This window comes from Canis lupus, chromosome 36 (assembly GCF_048164855.1).
Source record: "Canis lupus baileyi chromosome 36, mCanLup2.hap1, whole genome shotgun sequence".
Taxonomy (NCBI): domain Eukaryota; kingdom Metazoa; phylum Chordata; class Mammalia; order Carnivora; family Canidae; genus Canis; species Canis lupus.
Window position 1 is genome coordinate 29,000,177 of NC_132873.1, and position 23,955 is coordinate 29,024,131.

General features: G+C 39.5%; 1 protein-coding gene across 5 annotated transcripts in view; it reads right to left on the reverse strand.

The window, feature by feature from the left end:
* MYO1B (myosin IB) overlaps positions 1–23,955 on the reverse strand; it is a 175,616-nt gene that overhangs the window by 33,819 nt on the left and 117,842 nt on the right. For all 5 annotated transcript variants that reach the window (XM_072813242.1, XM_072813241.1, XM_072813244.1 and 2 more), the window contains 8 exons: positions 21,890–21,988; positions 20,689–20,792; positions 18,885–19,032; positions 18,494–18,612; positions 13,144–13,230; positions 12,477–12,542; positions 4,421–4,525; positions 2,587–2,649 (listed from right to left, as the gene is read on the reverse strand). In XM_072813242.1, the coding sequence (XP_072669343.1) occupies positions 2,587–2,649; positions 4,421–4,525; positions 12,477–12,542; positions 13,144–13,230; positions 18,494–18,612; positions 18,885–19,032; positions 20,689–20,792; positions 21,890–21,988 (791 nt within the window). The remainder of the gene's footprint in view (positions 1–2,586; positions 2,650–4,420; positions 4,526–12,476; positions 12,543–13,143; positions 13,231–18,493; positions 18,613–18,884; positions 19,033–20,688; positions 20,793–21,889; positions 21,989–23,955) is intronic.

The following is a 23,955-nucleotide window of genomic DNA, read 5'->3' on the forward strand; positions in this document are numbered from 1 at the left end:
TAGGTAACGCTGGAAGGAAACATTTCCTTTACGGACCCAGCCTCCTACGTGAACTCGAGTTACTTCGATCACATAGGCAAGGCGATTTGGGGCTGAGACAATCTACTTAAATGAAGAATATTATCATGGTTCTCTCTGTCTCTGTCTCTTTCCCTTTCTTCTCAAAGGGAAATAATTAAGTTCAATGTTCTATTTAGAGGAAGGAAAATGTGCTAGTCATGACTTCTGAAAGTTTAAGTTCTCACAGCAAATTACTTTGGTCACAAGATTTACGAGGAAAAGATCTTCAGTAAAATCACGGATTTTTTCTGGATATTAGAGTTTTGAGTTATTTAGGCGGAATGTGAGCATTTGTATCCCAACATTCAAATATTTCAATATTTATATATTGTAAATATTATATTTATAACAATATATAGTATTATTAATATATAGTATTATATAATATAGTTATTATATAATATAATTACATAATACAATTATATAATATAATTATATATTAATATATTGTTAATATATAATATATATTATATTATAAATATTATATTATATTATGTTATGTTGTGTTATGTTATGTTATAATATATTTCTCAATTTATTAAGAGAAAACCAGTCATCCTTCAGAGTATTCATCAATGTGCAACTGTCAGGAATATCTTCAAAGCTGAGGGAAGAGATGCACTGGCTCGTTACATAATTTCCAAAAGGTCTTGTTAAAGATAAATAGAAAGTGACCTGCCGGACATTTAGGGCCCATGAGTCTATTCCAGCACTCACCTACTGCTGACAGCTAAAAAGACTGTAGGACAATAAAGTTTACGCATGGTTTCAAATTAACTTTCACTAACTTTGTTATCAGGGCCAAGAATGTGAGTAATCTTAAGCATAAAACAAGAGTTTCCAGATTTTCACATACAAATCAATCTTCTTGCAATCAATTCATTTATAATCAACTACAGACTACAGATGTAAAAAGCAAAGTATTTAGTGACCTTTTGGAATCTAAGATTTATCTAGTAATTTTGGATACTTTACGCCTTTTTACATATATACAGACACGTGTGGTCACCTGAAAATTCCCATGGACCTTGGCCACCTGCAAAGTCACAGATACACATGATACCCGCAACGTAGGTTCTCCGAACCAAGGCTAGGTCTACACTGGAGCCATTCCCGGGGACCTACTTAGCTCAGCTCCCATGACTCTCCCTTTATCCTCCTTTATCTTAACTCGAAGAACATATCTTTTGTTATCTTAACTTGAAGAACATGTAACTTAAAGAGCATGTTTGTTGTTCTTTAGCATTTAAAAAATGTTTTCCAGCTTTACTGAGATACGACTGACACATTAACACTATGGAATTTTAAGGTATACAGGGTGATAATTTGATACACTTTTAAATTGCAAAATGATTACCACCATAGCCTTAGCTAACACCTCCATCACATCACATAGTTACCATTTCTTTTTTGTTGATGAGGACACTTAAGACCTACTCTCCTATTTTCAAAGATATAATAATAATATGGCATCGTTAGCTGTAATCACCATGCTATCCTTAGATTTCTAGAACTCCTTCATCTTGTGACTACAAGTCTGTACCTTTTGATTGACATCTCCCTATGTCCCCCAACCCAAGCCCCCACAAACCACTATTCTATTCTGCTTCTTTAGCTTTTTCAGATTCTACATATGTGATATCACGCACATTTGTCTTTCTCTGCCTAACTTATTTCACTTAGTGTAATGGCCTTGAGGTCCATCTGTTTTGCCACAAATGGCAGGATTTCCTTCTTTCTCATGGCTGAATAATATCCCATTGTATATACACACCTCATCTTTATCCATTCATCTATCGAAGGACACTTAGGTTGTTTCCACATCTTGGCTATTGTGAATAAATGCTGCAATTAACATGAGGGTAAAGACAGCTGTTCGAGATCCTGATTCTGTTTCCTCTGCATGTATATATATATATATACACCCAGAAGTGGAACTGCTGGATCACATAATAGTTCTATTTTTAATTTTTTGAGGAATCTCCATTACTATTTCTATTATGGCTGCACTAGTTTACACTCCCAACAGTGTACAGAGAGACTCCCTTTTTCCCCACATCTTCACCAATATTTCTATTTTTGATAATAACCACTGAACAGTGTATTAAGAGGTTCCTGGAATTTTAGAAGCAAAATGGATATTTGATTTGACAAAAACCTTGTTTCTGAGCCTCCTCTGACCAGGGCTCATATTCCCAGGAGCTGTGGACTAGACCTGGGCTCCCAGCACACAGCAAGAATGGTGTGGCTAAGGGCATGACATCTCAACATCATGAATGGGCTCTGTGATACGGCCGCAGGATGAGCATAGGAAACACTAGCCAAGTGTCACAATGTCCAGCTGTCTATGTGTGTGTTCAAGAACCCATGGCTATAATATAGTGTCTCCAGAACTCTGCAATTCTCTAAAGAAAAGTGTCAAAGGAGTGAAAATGCTAACGCTTAACAAAGAAGGCAGGAGTGAATGACTGGTAAGGAGCGAATGATTACTAAGAAATTTTTTAGGAAATTGTACCTAATACTCACATTTTCTATTAGGTCACAAATGATAGCATTATTGAAATAGTCAATGTGTGTCCATTCTATGCCCTGAGAAACAAAAGAGAACAAAGTCAGATTCCTCATGACTATGCCACACGCAACCATCTATCAACGGCAACTGTGCCATCTTGCTATGTTTCACTTCCCCTCTGAGTGTATTTTTTTTTTATAAAAAATCAGTGCTGCCAATGCCATCTTCTGGTTCCCAAAACTTTCTTGACTTCGGCAGTCACCACTGACACGATGTGACCAAAGTGAACGCCCTTGACCTGTTTAGAGACTGCCTCCCATTCCACTCTCCCGTCTGTGGCAATTTCCCATGCACTTCATTGGCTCTGCGCCAAACATTTACTCAACAGGCCCTTGGGTCAATATTACTTTGTGTATATTTACAATGTTTATAAGGAAATAAGTCAGAACTTGATCCCAGGAATCTAAGGCCCACATTTTTCTGTTCTTAATTTGTAATCACAAGGAAAAAATTAATTTTAGAGTCAATCCTCTGTTGTAGGGCAGTTGACTACTTCAAATGTAAAAATATGCACTGCTAAGACAGAGTATTTTCAACATAAGACACAAAAATCGCCCCACGGTTCTAATGCTAGCTACAAAGACGAATCTGGGAGGCTAAATGTCATCTCTGGATCTGCTTACTCTTTGCCCATAAGTGTAAACATCCATTTTTCTTCTAAGAGGAAGAAATTTAACTCATACAGCAAGCTGGGGATCTTCCTATATATTCTTAGACGTGTTCAAACAATCTGTACAAACTGTTTTAAATTATAGATCAAAGTTCGGGCAATCTCTTTATGATGAGAAGACAGGAAGAGAATGAATCTGGCTCTTAGGATGTTTACATTAAAAAAGGTGCCAGCCAGGATAAAATGTTTCTAAGGCATGACGATCATTCTAAAAAAAAGATGAAATATTTATGATTTAGCTTTAGAGTACATGGGTTATTTTACAAAGACTCTGGGGATAACAATCACATTAGAAAATTCTGTACTGAAAAAAAAAGAAAAAGAAAAAAAAGGAAAATTCTGTACTGAGGCAAAAAAAAAAAAAAAAGGGATTCTTAATGTGTCCTTAATGATTTACAGTAACACTACAGAAAATGAAGAAAAATAGGTAATACCATTTTTAAAATACAAAGCAAATAAATAGAAAAATTAAATATAATATTTCCTTTTGTTTGAAATAATTTTATAGTTCAAAAAACATTATTCAAAAAATGAAAGGCTGAACACCACACATGGCTTTACAATTAAGTATGAAACTTTATAAACATCACTTCTGATTATTTTCAAATTATATTGAGATAATCCATACATAGCACTAGTACAATACCTGGCAAGACAGTAAACACTCAGCAAATATTAATTACCTGTTTTCATTACAAAATTTTAGAAAATCAATGCCTTTCAAGATTGAACAAAATCTCAAAATATTTTCAAATTCATAGAGAGTAGTACTGATGCTCAACTAACTGAGCCACCCAGCTGCCCTTCAGGTTTTTTTTTTTTTTTTTAACATACTGTTATTTTACATCATTGCATTACAATCCACTAAGGATCAAGCCAGTCAACTGATATTTACTGAGCACCTACAATGTGCCAGGCACTGTTCTAGGCACTAGCAGCAGAACAGCAAAAATACTCCCAGTAAGCTTAGATGTCATAACAAACAACTTTTAAAAAGACACAATATGGCAAAACTTAGATAAATTTGATTTTAGAATCACATTTATATAGACTTGTGAATCCACAATTTGTATGATGAGTAAAAAATGAACCCTTAAAAAAATACGTTTCAACATTACCTCCCGTATATATTCTTCTTGCTCTTCTTTGAGGGTAAGTTCAATGAAGATTTGCTGTAGCTTTTCATTACAATAATTAATAATGAACTGCTCAAAGCTGTTGTCCTACATGGAAAAAAATGAAGACAGCCTTATAAACCAAGCCATTGGCTCTCCCCGCAGCAGTGGCGCTCCAACATCTCAAACCACAAGAAACACGTCACACACTGTCTCGCAGATTTAATTGTGGCCCAGCACGGCTCCTGGGACACCGAGGCCCAGCACAAAGAGCTTGCACACTGCAGGCGCTTGAGAAATGGCTCATGAGTCAAGTGGATGAATGAAGTGTACACAAGTTATGCAGTATTTTGAAAGATGAAGCTTTTTAGCTGACGGAGGAGCACTCCACACATGGTAAAACAAAATAAAAAATAAAAAGGTTCCCCTAAAGGATCAGAAAAGAAACCGTGAGATTAAAAAAAAAAAAAAAAAAGAAAAGAAACCGTGAGATTTATAATCTCTGGTCACCCAAGTTCTCAGTCGGCCATTCATCGGGTGAAACTCTGCAGCTCCAGGAAGTCTTCTTGACCTGACCTCTTATTCCCCCATCCATGGTCAACTCCCTCATTCTGACTCTTAGATACCAGCACTTCCTAAAAACCACGCTGTGTGTACATGTGTGGGCATATACATGAGTGGTGACTTGGTTTCAGCCCTGTCTGTCCCACTAGATGGGCAAGGGCTGACCACGTGTCTCTTTGTTCAGCAAGGGAAGCCCATGCCTTGCACAGCCCTTTGCATCTAGAAAGTTCTCCATATGTACTTGATGAATGAATGAGCTAAGTGCCTAAAAGAGAGGCTCAAGGGAATCAGCACATCAAAATCATTTCCCAAGCAAGAAACTCTCTTCTCAGAAGGCTCCAATATTTATCTCTCGCACGGTTGTCAGAGGCCTCTCTTTCATATTATGAACTCTGGTGGAAGATCCAAGCCTAAGTCAGCCCCAGACAATCTACAAGGTTTAATGTATTGCCACGAAATGCACGTCTGTGGAATGAATACACTTCACCAAGAACCACGCCAGCCAGGGAGACGTAGATCTGATAATAAGACGTGTTATTTTCACCTCTACCGTCTGCCTTTGCAGAGAGGAGACAGTGGCCCTGGGAGCGAGGGACAGTACGACCCCACCACTGACAAACCTGACTCCTCTCCTACTGAGGTGGCTAGTCCTGGCCTAATAATAATATTAATATTACGATATTAATACGTAATACGAGTGTCCCAGCGTGAAACCGAAGCTCGCCACTTCTTGGGAATACACAGAGCCCCGGGCCCTCAAACCTCTCTGTAAAGGACGAAAGCAAAAAAGTCATAGAGCTTTTCAAAAGTTGAACTTTCAAAATCAACTTTGCTCCTACGTAGGACAAATTTTATTTTATTTATTTATCTATTTATTCATGAGAGACACAGAGAGAGACAGAGACTCAGGTAGAGGGAGAAGCAGGCTCCCTGCAGGGAGCCTGATGTGAGACTCAATCCCAGGACCCCGGGGTCACGACCTGAGCCAAGGGCAGATGCTCAACCGCTGAGCCACCCGGGCGTCCCCATAAGACAAATTTTAAAATGAGACTTATGATGCAGCAGCTGACTACATTCTTTCCTGGAAGCCAGTTAATGGTTTCCTATCACCAGTGATAAACTCATTATCCGGGAGAATTTTTAACACTAAACCATAAATGACACCTACACATGATCACTGGCTAATCTTTTAATGTCAAGTCTAGTCAAGGAGAAGAGGTTTTTGTTTTTTTGTTTTTTAATCATGAAGGTTTTTCCTAAAGGGAATACATTTACTTTCAATACTTTGAACAAACGCAGTCTTAGACACAAAGGGCATCCCCAGTACTCATTTTCACATGAAGTTTTAAAAGCCAATGTGCTCCAATCTTCCGAGCTTAACAATTTTGATTAGAAGCTGACGTCAATCTGGTCCAGGCGCCTTATTATGATTATGATCAGGATAAGGCCATTTCTCTACGAGGAAGTCTGGGTTTCTTTGTTTGGTAAAATATATCCCTATACGATAATACTACTACCCCAGATTGAAAACTAATAAACAAAATTATAAACAAAAGTTTTGTTTATAATAAACAGAAGTTTTAATGGTTTATCGAATGGTTAAAATCCGTTCTGTCATTTAATAAGTCTATGCTCATGGAAGTATTTAAATGAAATTATGCTAAATCTTCAAATGGTAACTAATGAGGAGAAACAAGAGGAGAATAACTAGTGTCCTTACACATGTTTCACGGCTATGAACAGTTGGAGGTATGCTTTGCAACAGGACCATGAAATACAAACAAGCAGGTTAGAAATCAGAGGCAAAGCTTCACAATTACAACACAACTTAACGATTAAGTTAGAACTAAACTAGGTTTATCCTCAAGATTTAAAAATTCCTGTATGAATCCTCTATTTCATATCCGCACACAGTTAATTGATGGCCATTTACTGCAAAATCCACACAGTTGGAGAAGCCATTAACACAGGAGCATGCAACAAGTTGTCACCGCAAACAGTTCATACTTACTGCATTCTGGTGCAAAAAGGGACAGATTACACAAAATGCAGTCAGTTCTTCATTTGCAATAAACTTCTAAAAGTAAACACTTATTGATAGTTATTCATTGGCGGACTTGATTTTACCATTTAGACTATGTTTCTGATTAGCCCAAAACTTGAAATCAAGACACATGTCCAATCAGTTCAAAAAACAGCTCCCCCCCAATACCTACATGTGGTCACGTGGTGTCTGAACTGCGGTTCTGCTAGGTGTGAGCTACACAGGACAAAAAACAGTCGGACTCAAATAATACCGCATATAACTTGCTCAAGGTCCCAAGGCTTTGAGGTCTAATGCTTCTAATTCAAAATTATCAGGAGAAATAAAATGTGTATGTATGACACATCCCCCCCCAAAGAGTCAGAGACAGAGGCAATTGGCAGGTCAGGGAAAGAGCGAAGAGATCCAGCAAGATCCAAGGGCCCCTCCTCTTTCTCAGCACAGCAACACACCTCATGCTGTCCCTGCTAGGTTTCCCCTTCGAAACATCAACAATGTGGTAAGGAGACAGCATTCTAGAGATGGCATAAGAAAAAACTGGTCTCTCCTACCTCATCCTGCTTCTAAAGAACAACAACAAAAGCGAATAGCACAATCCTCAAGGCAGAAACCAGCTTGCCTCCCCTCAGAACTATCTCAGCATCTACTGCAAACACACCTCACAGGTTGTAAAACCTGTTACAAATCGCCAGAGCAATCACTTATCGCCAAAAATGAAGGCAATCCCATTTCTCATGATCTACGTTTAACTTGTTGACATCGTCCTCATGTTTTGGGAAACGGGACTTCACAGATCATTAAAAATAACATACAAAAACTTACAATCGTGAAAAATGAAGGAATAGCCTGGTAACAGTTCGTATAGCAGCAACTTGCATTGGGTCCAGAATACACGCCTTTGTGTATGCAGGCACTAAGTATCACTGGGGTTTCCAACTGGGACATTCTCCCTTTTAGAAAACAGCTGAACCGGGTCTAGGAGCTATCATATGAATTAAAGTCCCCAAAGCAATTTGATATCTGGATACTTCTGAGTCAAGAACTGTGGGTAGCCAGCTATCCCTGAGCTGGGCGCTGTCTCCCACATGTCAGTCTCATGAATCAGTCTCCTAAGGAGGAAGTGGGCAGGAGCTTGAATGACTCATGCCCCCACTCTCTCTCCAGTGTTCTACCCAAGTCCCATACATGGAATGTGTCTCTATTGTCTAACTCACATTTATCCCTAAAGGCTGAGGCATAAAGCTAAAGCCTTGGGGAACATTTTTGAACAAATGTATCTAGAATTTTCCATCCTATAATCTCCTTGCAGGAAGCCAAGAACCATCCCCACCCCCACCGGACTGTTCCAGGGAAAACAGGTTACACAACAAGGTGTCCAGGTTCTATGCAGTTTTACACTGTATCCACCAAGTGTAGACTAGACTGGGGTGGGAAGAACTTGTTAGGTTTAGAAGTATGTAATATACCAAAACTTCAAAATCTAGGGCTTCTTTCCAGAAGTTCTGAGTTTGAGTCCACCTTGTCAACATCAAAGAAACAGAAAACCATACTCCCAGTGAGGTTGACAACTAGTTTGTACTCTTTAAGTATCAACTACGAACTTTCCACCTGGAAGGATTTTGAAAGATGGGTCAAAAATACTAGCCTGTCCCTAATTTATCTGTATTTTCTCAGCAATAGGGGAGGCTAATGATACTTATGCTCTTTAAGAGAGGTGGATATTTAAATCTTGCACTCTTTTAATGCATGACATTTTTCTTCCCAGTACATATTCAAATACGGTAAATTTAAAGAAAAATCGCTTTATAGTGCTCTTCTTAAATAATTTAAAATGAGCTTTGATTTAAATAGTTAAAAAGAGTAACGATGTACAGATACATACCATGAATCATATTATTTCTCATCATTCCCATTCTAAAATGTATGTTAAAAACCCTCCTTCCTCTTCAAGTTTTCTAGCACATGAAGAACAGAATTAAAAGAAAACAGCTGGGACAGAAGGTATTGCCTACAACCGGAATCAATTTTCGTTTAAAAACAATTTGGAAAAGAAATCTCATAATCACGAGACAGACTTACAGGCTACATGGACTCTTGATCGCCTAGTAGGTTATTTTATTTAGAACAATTACTGCATCCAGCCTGTCATATTCCTACTGTATATGGGTCACTCTCAATGAGGGCCATAAGGGCAAGATGAATAAAGGGTGCCTGATTCAAAAAAACTAGTCCTTTGCCTTATGAAACTAAATTGTATGAAAAGTGAAATATCCAGCCTGCTGTTCTGCTTTGGTCCTCAGCACACTAACAACGGGTTAGATTTTCCCAGTAAACCACCTGCCATTTTTAGTACTTCTCAGGTAAGCACTTAGAAAAAAGCTGAATCGATTTAGATGGCTCAACTTAGTTTTGAATTTAATTTTTTCATTTGTTATTTTATGGTGATGCTATAAAGGTTTCTCAGAGATCAGTTCTAAGAACATCCAAACTTAATTATGTGGACCTGGGAATGTCTGCATTATAGAACTGTCTCCCTTGGCAAAACTGGACTCCTGTTAAATGAGGATTTATAGTTAGATTTTTCTTCTCTAGGACTTTTAACTCACTTCCTCTTAGTTTTGGTATCAGTGTTTCACTAATCTGTTTTCCAAACAGACATCCGATCACATGCGGCCAGCAAGGCAGGACTATTCACACAGCTGGCCCTGGAATGCTTTGCAGTCAAATCCATGTGTCATCATCCCATGGTTTAATGCATCAGTTTCCCTCTTCCATTTAGAGACGGACCGAAATGAGTGAAAGGTTTCCGTCAGCTCAGCTGAAACACGTTTTCATGGGAACTGGCAATGGGGGGTCATGAGGCTGAATTAGAAACATTAAAAAAATGTTTTTCTTGAACTTTTATTATCCAATTTTTAAAGTGATGCCCAGGTTATTCTTTAAGGCAAAACCCTTAATTCCTGCAGCCAAGTTTCATGGAAGAACAAAGGTAAAGTTTTCTCTCTACTCCATCAGTTTACCTTCACTTGGGTAGACGATACTATAGAAATTTTCATTTGTGCATTGATGAGGATTCTGAATACTAAGTCAGACCCTGAGGTTGTACTTCAGCTTGTGGTACTCTTAAGTCATTAATTATCTGGTTCCCTCATGTAAAATATTATGGGCTTCCTGATGTTTCCATGTGTTCTAATTTTGCGGAGAATCCAGAAAAATGGAGGATGGCATGTGCAGTGTGCATGTGAATACATCAAAAAAAAAAAAAAAAGCCTCTCTAATTCCGTATCAAAAAGCAGGTAAAAGTATCTAAAAGTGTGCAACCAAATCTCTATTCTGATTTCCTCTGAGGAAATTTAATTATAAAATAAACAGATTATTAAAAATCAAGATGTTTGGAAGATTAATCAGAAGGTTTAGACAAGAACATGGAGAGAACAATTAGTTATAATGAAAGACAAATCTTAATTCTCTCAAGGAACTGGAGAAAAAAAAATCAAAGCCTATACTGGAGAAGGCGAATTCGTTTCTCATGATTTTAGGGGGCATCATAGGATCTGCTATAGACACGACTGGTTAGATTTGGCCTTGGTTGAAAGTTCTGGTTGGGGGCGTTCTTAAGAAAAAATGTTTTCACTCGAGGATAGTTCTGAGTATATCCAAGCAATTCTCCTAACTTACAGGCCTCAAATTCTTCCCTATTACCAAGACACCAGAAGCTTTCCTTTGCAAAGTCTGCTTTCCTTGCAAAGTCTGGGTACCAATACAAGCAGACATTATGCTAAAGAGCAGTTTTCGAGGGACAGGACGGGGGACAGCAGCCAGTCCGCAGCACAGGTGTCCCACACTCGGCCACCAGTACACTAAAGACCTAAAGGGGGGCTCCTCATGCTGGCCAGCGTGGAATGATGACAACAGCACAGAAATACAGGGCAACAGAAACTTATCACATTTGGGTTTTTTCCTTACTTCCAGGTACTGGGGACCCTGTGAGTTTGGGAAGAAAAGTGCCCTATAGGAAATCGTTTATTATTTATTCAGGAGGCTTAGGGCTTTAGGTCCTGAGTCTGCTCTTTATTTAATTTTTAAATTTTTTTTTAATTTGTGAGAGACACAGAGAGAGGCAGAGACACAGGCAGAGGGAGAAGCAGGCTCCCTGCAGGGAGCCCGACGCAGGACTCGATCCCTGGACCCGGGATAATGACTTGAGCCAAAGGCAGATGCTTAACTACTGAGCCACCCAGGTGCCCATGAGTCTGCCCTTTAGTAGCCATGTAACCTTGGGATAGCTACTTGACCTTCAGAGCCTCACCTCCTCAACTGTAAAATAGGAATCACTGCAGTGATTTCATGAAGTTTTTGTGAAAATTAAATCAGGCAATATATGTACCACTTAGCACAGTGCTTACATACTGTTAGGCCTCAATAGTTATTTACCACTGGCTATGGAATACGGACTGTGATCAAGCAGGGAGAAGGCACTATCACAGGAATAAATGTTGTAAGAAAAAGACGTTTGCTAGAAAGGCCTGGCTTAGCTGCAGGGAACGGGCTGATGTTTTTTTCTATTCTGTGAACCTGATAATTTGGAACACATGAAAGCTTTGGGTGGTCATTCTGGGTATGGTCTGGTTATTTAAAGGAATTCACAAATCATTACTTATGGGGAAAATAAAGAAAGGAAGAGCCTGATCTACCTGTAATTTTCCTGAACCAAACTAAAATACCACTCCTAAAAGTAAGAGAAAGTGCTTTAAAAGTTCCTTAAAATGGGGGGAGAGGGGGAAAAAAAAGTCCTTAAAATGGCTTCTAAATGTCAAAGTTAGCAAGAGGATAAATAGGAAATTCTAATATAAGTATATAATGTTTAAATATTTAATCTGTAATAAGCATGGCATCTTTTTAAAAATTTCATTATGAACGCTCACAAAAAATTGTGAAATTCTTTCAACCTTTGCAACAGAATTCATAATGAAAGATCACAGTTCTTTGAGACCCAAAAATCACCCAATCCAGACCCTCTCTGCCTGGGTCCAACAGGGATGAAGTGACCAGCTCCAGCCAGGCAGCAGCCAGCATCCAGCTCATGGGCTCAGGGCTTTCTCATGGCACCATCTCGCTTCACTTTCTTACAAATGAATGAACGAGCACAGTGTTCATGCACCTTGTTGGAAATTTCACAGTGAGAATTCTGAATTTGCAATTACAAAATTCTCATATTGATATTGGAAGTTCTTCCTTTGATAGCACTGTCTCCAAAATTCTTGTTCTCAGCACTCAATACACGTGTACACACACACACACACACACACACACACACTTAGTTACATCTACACAAAGGTTTCTTTGTAGATTCAGAACTATATTAATTATATTAAATGTTGTCTATAGAATATACAATTTAATTTCGAACTGCTCTGCATTAAGAAAAACAAACCCTACAAAAAAGCTTACCTCAAAAATTTCAAAGCCATAAATGTCCAAAACACCCATGACCTTCTTTCTCACTTTGGTCTGCGCCTTAAAAAAAGTTTAAAATTGATGGGTTAATTTAAGCCTGAAAAATAACACTAAAAGCATACTAAGGAATATCGACCTATATTACAAGTTAATTGCGTTTCACACTACAAGAATAACTATAATTGAGTTTTGTTTTTATGAACGTATGAGGTAGAAAGTTGCATGGAATCTTCCAGAAATTTTAATAATAGATGATGCTTAACTATAATAAAAGATCACTGAATGTTACGATATAGGTAAGGCCTTTCAAAATCCTACTACTCCATCCAATATGCTCATTTTACTGAAGAACACATCAGCAGCTAGAGAGGTCAAGTGACCTTTTCAGCCAAGTGCACACAACTAAGACCTGGAATGCTCTCAGAGTAACTCTGCAAAGACCAGCAGAGCACTGTGAGATTTCTTATAACATACATGGCAAAACAAAATAAATAGAATCCTGACAAATTTCAACCTATGCGAGGACAATTCTTTTCAAGGAACAATCTTTGTAAGCAGTAATCAGTTACCTGATTATAAAATTAAAATATCTTTAACTTAATGTTTATACTCTGAATAGCATTTATTACAACCGATTTATCTGGTTAAAGAGAGTCAGTACCTTAATGCTTTCATTGATTCGATTTACCAGCCATGAAAACAATCTGCTGTAGAGGTTTTTAGCCAGAGCATCACGGGCATAATATGCCTATTAAAAAAAAAAAAAAAGAAAGAAAGAAAGAAAAAGAAAAACTCAGCACACACTATTGTCACAATGCTTAATTTCAATAAAATAATAAAGATATTTTTTAAATACTTAAAGCTCTTTTATTTCCAATTTCTTCTCAGAGCCAGTCTTCATTATATGCTGGATGAACAGTCAAACTGTTAAGAGAACTGTGCAAACTATTTATACCCAATTATTATATGTTTGCATCCCAGGAAACTAATTCTAAATATTGCAAACACTTTCTCCATAAAGATATCCATCTCAGTATCACAGAACAGAGGAAATGAGAAGCAATTAGAAGTCCAACAACAGGGGAATAGTAAGATAAATAAATGAATGCCCACTCAAAGGGAAGTTATAGTTATCACAGAAAGATCACAAAAACTAGGTAATAAAATGGAAAATGCTTAGGTTTTGTGAAAATAAAAAACTGTATATTTTTTATGAAGACTATATCCTTGTAACCCTAACACATAGGAAACTCAAAGGAAAAAACATTGAAATGATTCTGACTGATGTGATCTAAAAACCGTTTCCTTCATTCAACCTTCTGAACATTTAAAAAAATATATTTTGTAATGGGGACACCTGGGTGGCTCAGTGGTTGAGTGACAGCCTTTCACTCAGGTCGTGGTCCCAGAGTCCCAGGATCGAGTCCTGCATGGGGCTCCCTGCATGGAGCCTGCTTCTCCCTCTGCCTGTGTCTCTGCCTCTCTCTGTGTGTCTCTCACGAATAAATAAAAATAAAATCTTCTTTAAAAAAAGAAAAAAAAAACATTCCGTAACTACTAGTGTCGCAATACACTGTTGCTGTTTTTAAGACACTGACCATGTACGTGCATTGCACTGCTTATAAGTAGAAATTTGGGCATTTCTATTAAAGTAAACCATTACATTTTTGTTTTATAAAGAATTAGATGATAAGGAAAGTTTTTTTCCATGTTTCTTTCTAAATGAAGTGTAACTACTTTAATAACAGTCACCTTGCTGACAACATACTGAAGCTTTAGAGCACCTTTTCCCTTCCTCTGACACTTCACATCTGACACATGCTAATCCCAAACCTTTCTCCCTAAGTGTCAGGCAGCCACTCCCACGACAGCTAGAAAATCCACCTGGAAGTTGGCAAACAAATAGAACCCAACTGCACAATGCTGTCTTGAAGGGTGATTTTTAATGATCCCACTGCAGAAAATGCATGTAAATGCTGAAACAGAGAAATAAGCTTAGATTTAGATGAACAACTTTTCTCTACTCTCCTTTCTTCTAGGTTTTATTTTTTAAAAATAGGCCACACAAGTGCCTAGAACAGCGCCTGGTACATCATAAGTCTATACATGTAATGATATTATATGACTTCTGAAATATCCTCTTCCTTTCCCACTCATGAGCCTATAGAATTCTTCCTTAATCCTTTCCCCTTTCTTCTTTTAATTTCCAGTTACCTCAAAACACCACATAATCTCAAAATACCTATTTGTAAACAGAATGTCATCATAATGGCATCTGGTGTTTTTAGTGGTGTTCTATCTGCTTCCAACAAGCCACCATTTCCATATGCAACTGAACTAATAGTGACAACTTATCCTGGCACTGCTTTATATTTTTTAAAATGTATTCACAGCCAACATATTAATCTTCTTTGCTTCCTTCAAACAAATATTTATTCCAGAAGTTTCAAGCTCAAATGCTTCCAGGGATGGCATGATAGAAATGAATGGGAAGTAGTAGGATCTGCAGGGGTTCAAAGATGCATTCCACATTAAAGGCACTAAAATTCAAAATTTAAAAAGCAAGCAAACAAAATGAAACAAAACAATAACAACAAAACTACCCTTTCATCAAATAAGATATTGAGCTGTATCTGGCCCCAGGAGCTGTCAATCTGCCAGCCCTGACTTCTCGAGTCTGATTCATGCCACCTAATTTCCACAGTAACATCCTCCAAGAATGTCCCCATCCAAGACAGGGGAAAAATGTTTATTCTCACTTAAGGAGCACTAACAAGGTGTGTAGAAATAAGGAAGACACTGAGTGCATAGATTAACCATCTCCAATTCTAAGGCCAATATGAAAAGACTGCATTTCTGCAGCTGCGTGAAGCCCACGGAGAAAAATCCCAAATGGAATGTGCTTCAGAGGTGACCAGTACTGGTCTGTGGCCCAGGTAAAGGCGATACACAGATGTATGGCCCCTGGGCCCATCCTGTAGTAGCTTATGGTGGAGTGGCGGAGATCAAACCAGTATGAATGAATCAGTCAGAGAGCAAGTGCCCAAGGAGAGGGAAAAAAAAAAAAAGGAATTCAGAGAAGGGAGAAGAGGGGGCCTGCTACAATCCAGGAAGTCTTCCTGGATGAAGTGTAATTAGATAGACCATTCAGACAAGCAGGAAGAATTAGCTAGGGCCTATGAGTAAAGGATAAGTAAGAGCAAAGACATGGGGTAAATATAAGGATGGTAAAAAAAAAAAAAAAAAAAAAAAAATTTCTCTTATTTAGAGAACTTAGCAGGGAATAAATTGAGATCAACTGTGTAGGGTCAGATTAGCCTGAGGCCCGTGGAAGCTGAATGACAACTCTGGTCTTGAGTTTCTATCATTTCATTCTTCATCAGTGTATCTGAGGAAAGATCTACGCGCCTTGGGGAAGATGAGGAATGCGGTGATAATGGCGCCCAAGAACTGAAGCTATGAGGAAATGTTAATAAAACAAATTACTTCTCGCTGGAATCAAAACTTTTAGGCAAGAAGACCGGTTGAAACCTAAACCCTATGTTAAAAAAATAATAAACCTTGAATAAGGAGCTGAAAAATCAAGGACCTCAAGTCAAATTCTTTTACGCCAAAGGTAAAAGGAATGTGGAAAACTTTAACCCAGTGATGCAAGGTGTCTCAAGCTCATAAAGCAGGAGGCACCTGGACCTGGTTTCCGTAGACGATGATTAAAAGGCAAGAGTAAAATACACAATGAAAACACCACGAAATATCCACATATGTGTATATATGGAATATCTATATACAAAAAATGTGGATATTCCTAAAGGGCCTTCTGAAACAGCAGGCATTTTCTCTTTGCAGCAGCATATACTTCACGATCCCCACTCCAGCTATTGAGAACGTCTCAACTCCATGTGACCTTCATTCAATACAGCGGTTCTCAAAATGTGGTTCCTGGACCAGCAGCAGCAGCTCCACCAAGCTTGTCAGACAATGCAGATTCTTCCCTCGGTCTCCCCACACTACTGAATCCAACGCCCCAGGGGCACAGCCTGCAAACCGGGTTTGCAAACCCTCCAGGGGGTACTGACGGACGCTCAAGTCTGAGAACTGCCTCCATACTTCACCTTTCCAGCTGCGTTGCTCTGAACCCATGTCACAAGTCTAGAGCTACAGCTGAGCTCAACCAACCCTCCCCCGGATGTGGACTCCAAACCTGGCTTTTCTCATTGCTTTCTTTTTGAAATGCACTTTTGCCCATTCTTTAGACATCTAAATCCTTCAAGACCATCTTTCCTGTCTCCCATCATCCCTTATGCCCCTGAGAGCGGTCTACCTGGGGGCCTATGCTGAGCAGGCTCAATGACTCAGTATCTCACTATCTGACTTTGCATTTGTAAGGTTGACCTGGACAGACAGGACAGCAGAAGTAGTAATGTAGGAAGAAGGACACACAGCGGTTATAGCTAGAAAATTTGCATGTACACCACATTATAGTATTTTCCATAGTCAGAACAGCTTGCCTAAAATGAGAAATCAACACCAGGCATCCTTGGGTCTAGTTTGGAGCAGGGAGGGGAAAGAATAAGTCCACCCACTATCTTACAGATGCTTGAGGCCACTTACAGAGAGGAGGAAAATATGGCTGGACCGCAGGGAGAGAATCAAGTAGGGCTCTGTGGGAACAGTCCCAAATTAATCATTTAATTCCAGCCCAGATCAGCACTGACCAACGGGACAATGTCTGAGCTGCAGAACAAAGGGTTTATACCGCAAAGGGCTTCAGAAGCTGCCTTGGTATAACATCCACCCTCACATCCATCCATCCATCCATTTAACTTGAACCAATGGAGGGAGGAAATAAGCATCTCAGACATGTGTCTCAGAAAGACTTCATTGGCTTCAGATGGACAAGATAGAATAAGGAAGGCAGGGAGGCCAAGCTTCTCCCACTACGTTCTCCAAATGGGTGAAAGGCAATCCTAGCTTTCCAGTTGCCTGGGTGGAAACTGTTGGGAGTCATCCTTGAACCTTCTCTTTCTCTCATACCACGTATCAGGTCAGCAGCACTTCTTGTTACCTCTACCTTCAAAATACACCCAGACATACTGCTGCTCACCGCACTGCTATCCCCTGATTAAACCACCCTCATTTCTAGGTTAGTCCACAGTTCCTTGCAGCACTCCAGAGCCATGAACTGAATGTACGTGTTGTCCCTCCACCCCACCCCAATTCTGTATGTTGACGCCCAAATCCCCAATGTGATGATCCTTGGAGGTGGGGCCTTTAAGAGATAGTTAGGTTTAGATGTTAGATGAGGTCATGAGGGTAGAGTTTCCAGGATGGAATCAGTGTTCCTTATAAGGGGATGAGGACATGAGGACCCCAACATGCACTACTCCCCCCCCACCCCTCGTTCTTGTGAAGAAGGTGGCCGTCCATCAACTAGGAAGGTGGCCCTCACCAAGAACACGACCATGCTGGCTCCCTGATCTCAGCCTTCTAGCCTCCAGAACTATGAGGAATAAATGGGGTTTTGGTTTATTTGTTTAAGCCACCCGATGATGGCATTCTGTTATAGCAGCCCAAACTGAGACACCTTGCTTGTACCCTTCTTCTCCTACACTCTGCTCCCCACACTGCAGCCAGAATGACCCTCTGAAATACAAAGCAGGTCAGGCCACTGGTGTCATTTCCCAACTCACTCAGCCCAGACTTCCCTGCCCCAGCACCATGGGTCTCCCTTATGCTGCTCTGGTTTTTCTTTTCGTCTGCTGCTAGCTTGCTATATAAATTTATTTATTTACTAGCTCTACTGGCTATTGTCTGACTCCTCCCCCTGCCAAAATGTCAAGCTTCACGAGGGCAGGGGTCGTGATTTGTTTAGTTTGCTGCCCAGAATGATGCCTGCAGAAGTATGACAGTTAACAGAACAGCCTACAAAATACAATTTTTGTTTCTACTTACATAAAAATATCACAGACTTTTTTAAAAAAACTCGCTTCTGGACATTACGTTCCACCCACCTGAGCCACATTCAGTGTCGTTGAAACCTTCTCTTGCTTGGCCTCGACGGTTCGGAAACTGAAGGCTCGTTCTAGAACAGACTGATCAATGCCGGTCAACTCACAGATTTCTTTTAACTCTGTTGGGGGATGGACACAAAGAGTGACTGCCCATGTGCTGCTAAAAATCATTGCCAAGGCTCTCAGTGTTCTCTAGGAATCACATTCAAATCAAACAGCATAAAATGTATAACTCGAGAGACTTAAACCTCAGCTATAATTATGTTTCTGTTCAGTTTCATTGGACATGTTTTCAAAACAATGAAAAGCAAAAGTTTTACTTTCTAGATTAAAAATTGGGAAGAAGTTCAAAGCAAGTTTGCTAAACAAGGCTGACTCTCCACTGACTTACCATTTTTATCTTTGATTTTGCTTTCATCTAAACCATTCACTCGAGATTCGGGCTTGAACTCGATGTTCCCCAGTTTCAACACCGCTGCCACCACCTCCAAGACAGACTCGGCTTCATCATCCATAAAACCCACAATCTGCATGGCATTCTGGGGGGTTGGGGGGGGGGAGAAAAGCAGCTGTTTTCTTTCTGCCATTCTTTTATTATTTTTTAACTAAATCACATAACACATTTGTTTCTGGGGAAAAAATATGTAAAGACAAAGTGTCTGAGAACAAGCTCCCCAAAAGGCAAACCTATTAACAGACCAGGTGTAGTACCAGTGTGGGGCTCTAACTTGTTCTGTGGTCTCAAGGGGTGATTCAAGGATCCCCCCCAGGGCACTTTGCATGCTATGGCAAGAGGGTGCAGGGGTGCAAAGGAAGAGGAAGAGGGTGGAAGAGGAGGCTAAGAGCTGAACCTTGACTTCTAACCCACTTCCTCTGCAGTAACTCAGTGTGTGCATGTGTGTGTGTGTGTGTGTGTGTGTGTGTGTGTGTGTGTGTGAATATGTGCGTGCATATCTATCTTTTTTATACTGGGTTCTGATGCTAGAAAGAAAACCAAACAAAAGGCTTTTTTATAACCTCCTACGTGAAAACCGCCTCGCTTATTTTACCTGAGAAAAACTGGTGAAGGTGGACAAGGTGAAGTGCCTGGCTCAAGGCATTACAGGGAACAAGGAACACTGCGCTAGTCATAAATTTTATTGAGTGCCAATGATTTGTGAGGCAAAGCACTACAGAACTGGACTTGAACCCAACTCTTAAATCATGTCCGAAAAGCAAAAGGCTTCCATAGGCGGATGTTTACAGAGTTTTAACAAATTACATACTCAAGGAAATACTTCCTTTTTTGAGAATAGCCCAGCTTTTTTGTTGTATTTGGTTGTGACTCTGCTACCTAACAATGAGAATAATGTAAGCTTTTTGTACGGAAAATTTCAAACATATACAATAGTAGAGAAAGCAGGAAAAGAACCCCATGTCATTTTCACTCAGCCTTGAAGATGAACTGATGCTGGTCCCGTTTCAGCTCATTTGACCTGCTCCCACTTCCTGACCATCACAGCTGTCCCATTTGGAAGTAAAGCACAGTGATTATTATATCATGTCCTACCGGGAGTAATTTTCAAAGTGCCACATAAACACAGAAGTTAGGATATGGTTTAAAATAATTTTTTTTAAAGATTTTATTTATTTATTCATAGAGGCACAGAGAGGTGGGGGGGAGAGACACAGGCAGAGGGAGAAGCAGGCTCCATGCAGGGAGCCCAATGCGGGACTCGATCCCAGGTCTCCAGGATCACACCCCAGGGTGCAGGCCCTGATTGAAAATAATTTATCTTCTAATGAACATGAAATGCCAATCATTCTGATTTACAAATGATTTTTGGAAAAAATATATAAAAACATGACTTTCCGTCTCAAAAACACTATCGATTCAGTGCTTTCGTACGACAGTTTTCATAGTTGGAAATGAACTACTAAGCGATGGCCATGAAAATATTTGATTTATATGCAGCATTAGAAGAGTCTGGGTAATCTAATAAAGAAAGCTCCTTTTGATAAGTAGTAAAATCACATACTCTAGTTAAGCGCAGGCCTTCACAATATCGTATGATTTTAATAAGAATACAGTAAGTTCTTGTGTAATTCCAAAGCCTAAGGGAGCATGGGTTATACCTCAGAAAACTCAGAATTGTTACCAATTCCAAATGAGCGACACATTTTAGAGAGTAATGGAAGGACTGTATCTCGCTTACCCTAACAGTTCTGAAATTGGCTGCGTCGTCCACTCCATTAACTTTGGCTGAGTCCAAACTCAGGTAGTTATATCTGCTGAAATCCCGCTCCAGTGTAAGCTTATCTATTGAATCACGCATACAAGTTGGTAAGTTACTTCAATAAATCTAACCATCTTTAACATCTCATTCCTTAAAACCTCCAGATAAAAGGACTTTCGTCTTAGGTACTTAGGCAACAGAACAAGAATCGATACCGAAATACTAATAGCATTCTTCTAAAATCTACCTTTACTACTGTTGTACATATTTCCAACTGCCTTTCACATTTATTTGTAGTAAGGCCCCTTCCGTATTTTTGTAAGATAAAACATCTTCAAGGTACCATTTCATTATAGCAAAGGACGTCTGCGATGGATTCCCATGCCTCTGGACGGCAGGGCGGTGATAAAGGTCTTCATGCAAAACGTTCTTTGGATTCTTTCGAATTACTTCATTGGGATGTTTTCCCAAAAATGGTGCACCTGGGCTCTGATCATCGTATGACTTATTCCGGATGGCTAATTAGTCCCCACGAAGGGGTCCTCACTTGGAAGGAAGGACACCCACAAGCCCTACGCAGACTGGGGCCTGCTCCCCTCTGCTAGCTCTGTCCTTTTTAATGACTTTTGCTGATAATGTGTATAGCGCACACTTCAGTGCTGTTTCCGTGACACTTGAGGATTATTAGGATAATTCTTGCCCAAATGTCATTTGCTTTCCATAGTTCTAATTTGGACTATTTGTTCAAAACTTTCATCACTTCACTATTAGCTTATTGGATACTTTCCTGGCAGACTTGGATTAATTCCTTAAAATAGCCGAAGGTCAGATTTTTAACTCTTGTATCAATTACAAATGTTTTCCCACTATGTTTAATCTTCCCTGAGCAATTCTTTTTTTTTGTAATAATTGTTCTCCTTACTGCTCCCTGCTGATTTCCTCTTCCTGAGTGGAACAACTATTTTCTTCCATTTGATTGTTTAGATTTATGGTTCTCTCCCCCCGATCCCTCTACTATTTAACTGGCTCTCTGAGTTAGCCATCTGAGACCTGTGCACAGCATCTGGTGAGGTACAGGGACATGCAGCAAGCAGATGCTGGGGCCGATGACAGAAGCAAACATACCATGTTCTTCACCTCACCCACAGTCATGCAAGAGTTTTAAGAAACAGGGACTTACTTAGGAGCTCTTCAGAGGCACCGGAGAGCAGCTGATAGAACACGTGGAAGTTCCTTTCACCTCTTGGCTGCTTAACAACTCGAGACTTCTCCAAAAGATCTAAAGAAGAGAGAAGAGTCAAATCATCGCATATGGTTAATTCTGCTTGCAAATCCAGCCTGGTTCTTCTCTGCCACCCCTCTCCCTTTTCCATTGTCTGTTTTGTGTTACTGAAATAAATAATGATAGAAGCTACATTTTCAGTTCTCCCCTTCAGGAAGAAGCCTGGCTCTAACTAAAATCACCAGATTAAACAAACCAGGTTCTCGTCAAACAATAGTGAATATGCAAAATAAGTTCAACAATAACATTCGAAGAGCTGATGAAAGACGATACAGTTTATATGAAGGTGCTTTGGGTTCTATGTAATATGTGATGACATTAAGTTCTTCAAAACACAGCATTACAAATCTCAGCCATTTGTTATGAATCCGCTTAATAATTATAAAGTTAATGTTTCTGAGATCTTATTATGCGCTAAGTGCTTTATAGTCATTATCTCATTCAATCCTCGCGGCCATTCTATCAAGCATTATTCAACAGACGAAAAAAAGAGCCCAAGAGTTTAAGTAGGATTTGAAATCAGGCCGTCTGAGCCAAATGCAAACCCTACCTCATCATATCCACACACTCTGCTACCTGGGATAAAGGAAGCAGATTTTCTTTATATTTCAAAGTCTTAAGAGAATGAAAGGTGATTTCATTTCATGGAATTTGATGTTGTTATTTGGCAGTATATTTTCCTTGGTTCTACATGCTTTTTCATCTGATATTTTGATTCTTATCAAGTTATCAAACTTTCATCCAAAGCTAAAGGAAGGAAGAGGGAGAGAGAGAAGGAGGATGGGAGGGAGAAAAAAGCCAAACCACCAGAAAAGAGTCATTATGGCAGTATCCAAGAGATGGCAAATACAATGGCAGAGAATATTCCTGCCTGAAGTCCTGCTTATCACGGACTAGTGACATAAAAGAGGGTCTGGATCCTGTGGGCAAAAGCTAAATTTAGTTATAAAATTCCAAATCAGTGATCCCGTTATTAATTCTAGAGAATAGACACATTTGATTTTTTTTTAAAGGTTTTATTTATTTATTCATGAGAGACACACAGAGAGAGAGAGAGGCAGAGACACAGGCAGAGGGAGAAGCAGGCTCCACACAGGGAGCCCGATGCAAGACTCGATCCCAGGACCCCGGGGTCACGCCCTGAGCCGAAGGCAGGTGCCCAACCGCTGAGCCTCCCGGGCATCCCCACATTTGATTTCTAATCAGGTTGAAATCTAAACAGTATCAAAGGAATGAGGGAGAGGTGTGCAATTTCTCTGGGAATGGTCACCGAACTTCTCAATTGGTATTTCTGGAAGCCACACTAGCATGTAAAGAGGAGGTGAGGTAGAGTTAAAGAGCGCAGATTCGGTGAATGAGAAGTCTCAGGGGGCTCCCAAAACCTGAGGTCATTTGTAAGAGTGAAGGGATGGATTGCAAGGGCACATCAAATTAAAAATGAGAACAAATATATATATAAGTTCAAAAATTACAGGAACAGGATGCTCCAGAGTTTTAGTTTTCATCTCCTGCTCTCATTTGATTTGGAAACCTGCCCGTTCCCTCAAATCATACGTGGAGAATAATGAAGAATTCATATTTAACAAAAAAGAAACAGAAGAGAAATTGAAAACCCGAGGGAGACAAAATTTAGAAAAGAAGGGACTGTGTACTATTCATCCTCTCTAAGGACTGAATGTTTCATTCAGTCTGTAAGTAAACACTGACATACAAAGCAGAGGACAGAAAGCAGGTAAGATAAAAATGGACTATGACGATACTTCTTAGCATGTGACCAAGCTCCTATGGGGTTCTGAGAAGACAGACATAGTCTGAGAAGAAAAAATCCACAGAGCATGGGCAGATTCTTCACTGAGAAACTAATCCGTAGACAAAACCCCTCAAGCCTAGAAGAAAGTAACTCAACTACGTGAAAAATATAAACAAATGCTACAGTTCCCTTCATGTGTTCACATACAATTCCT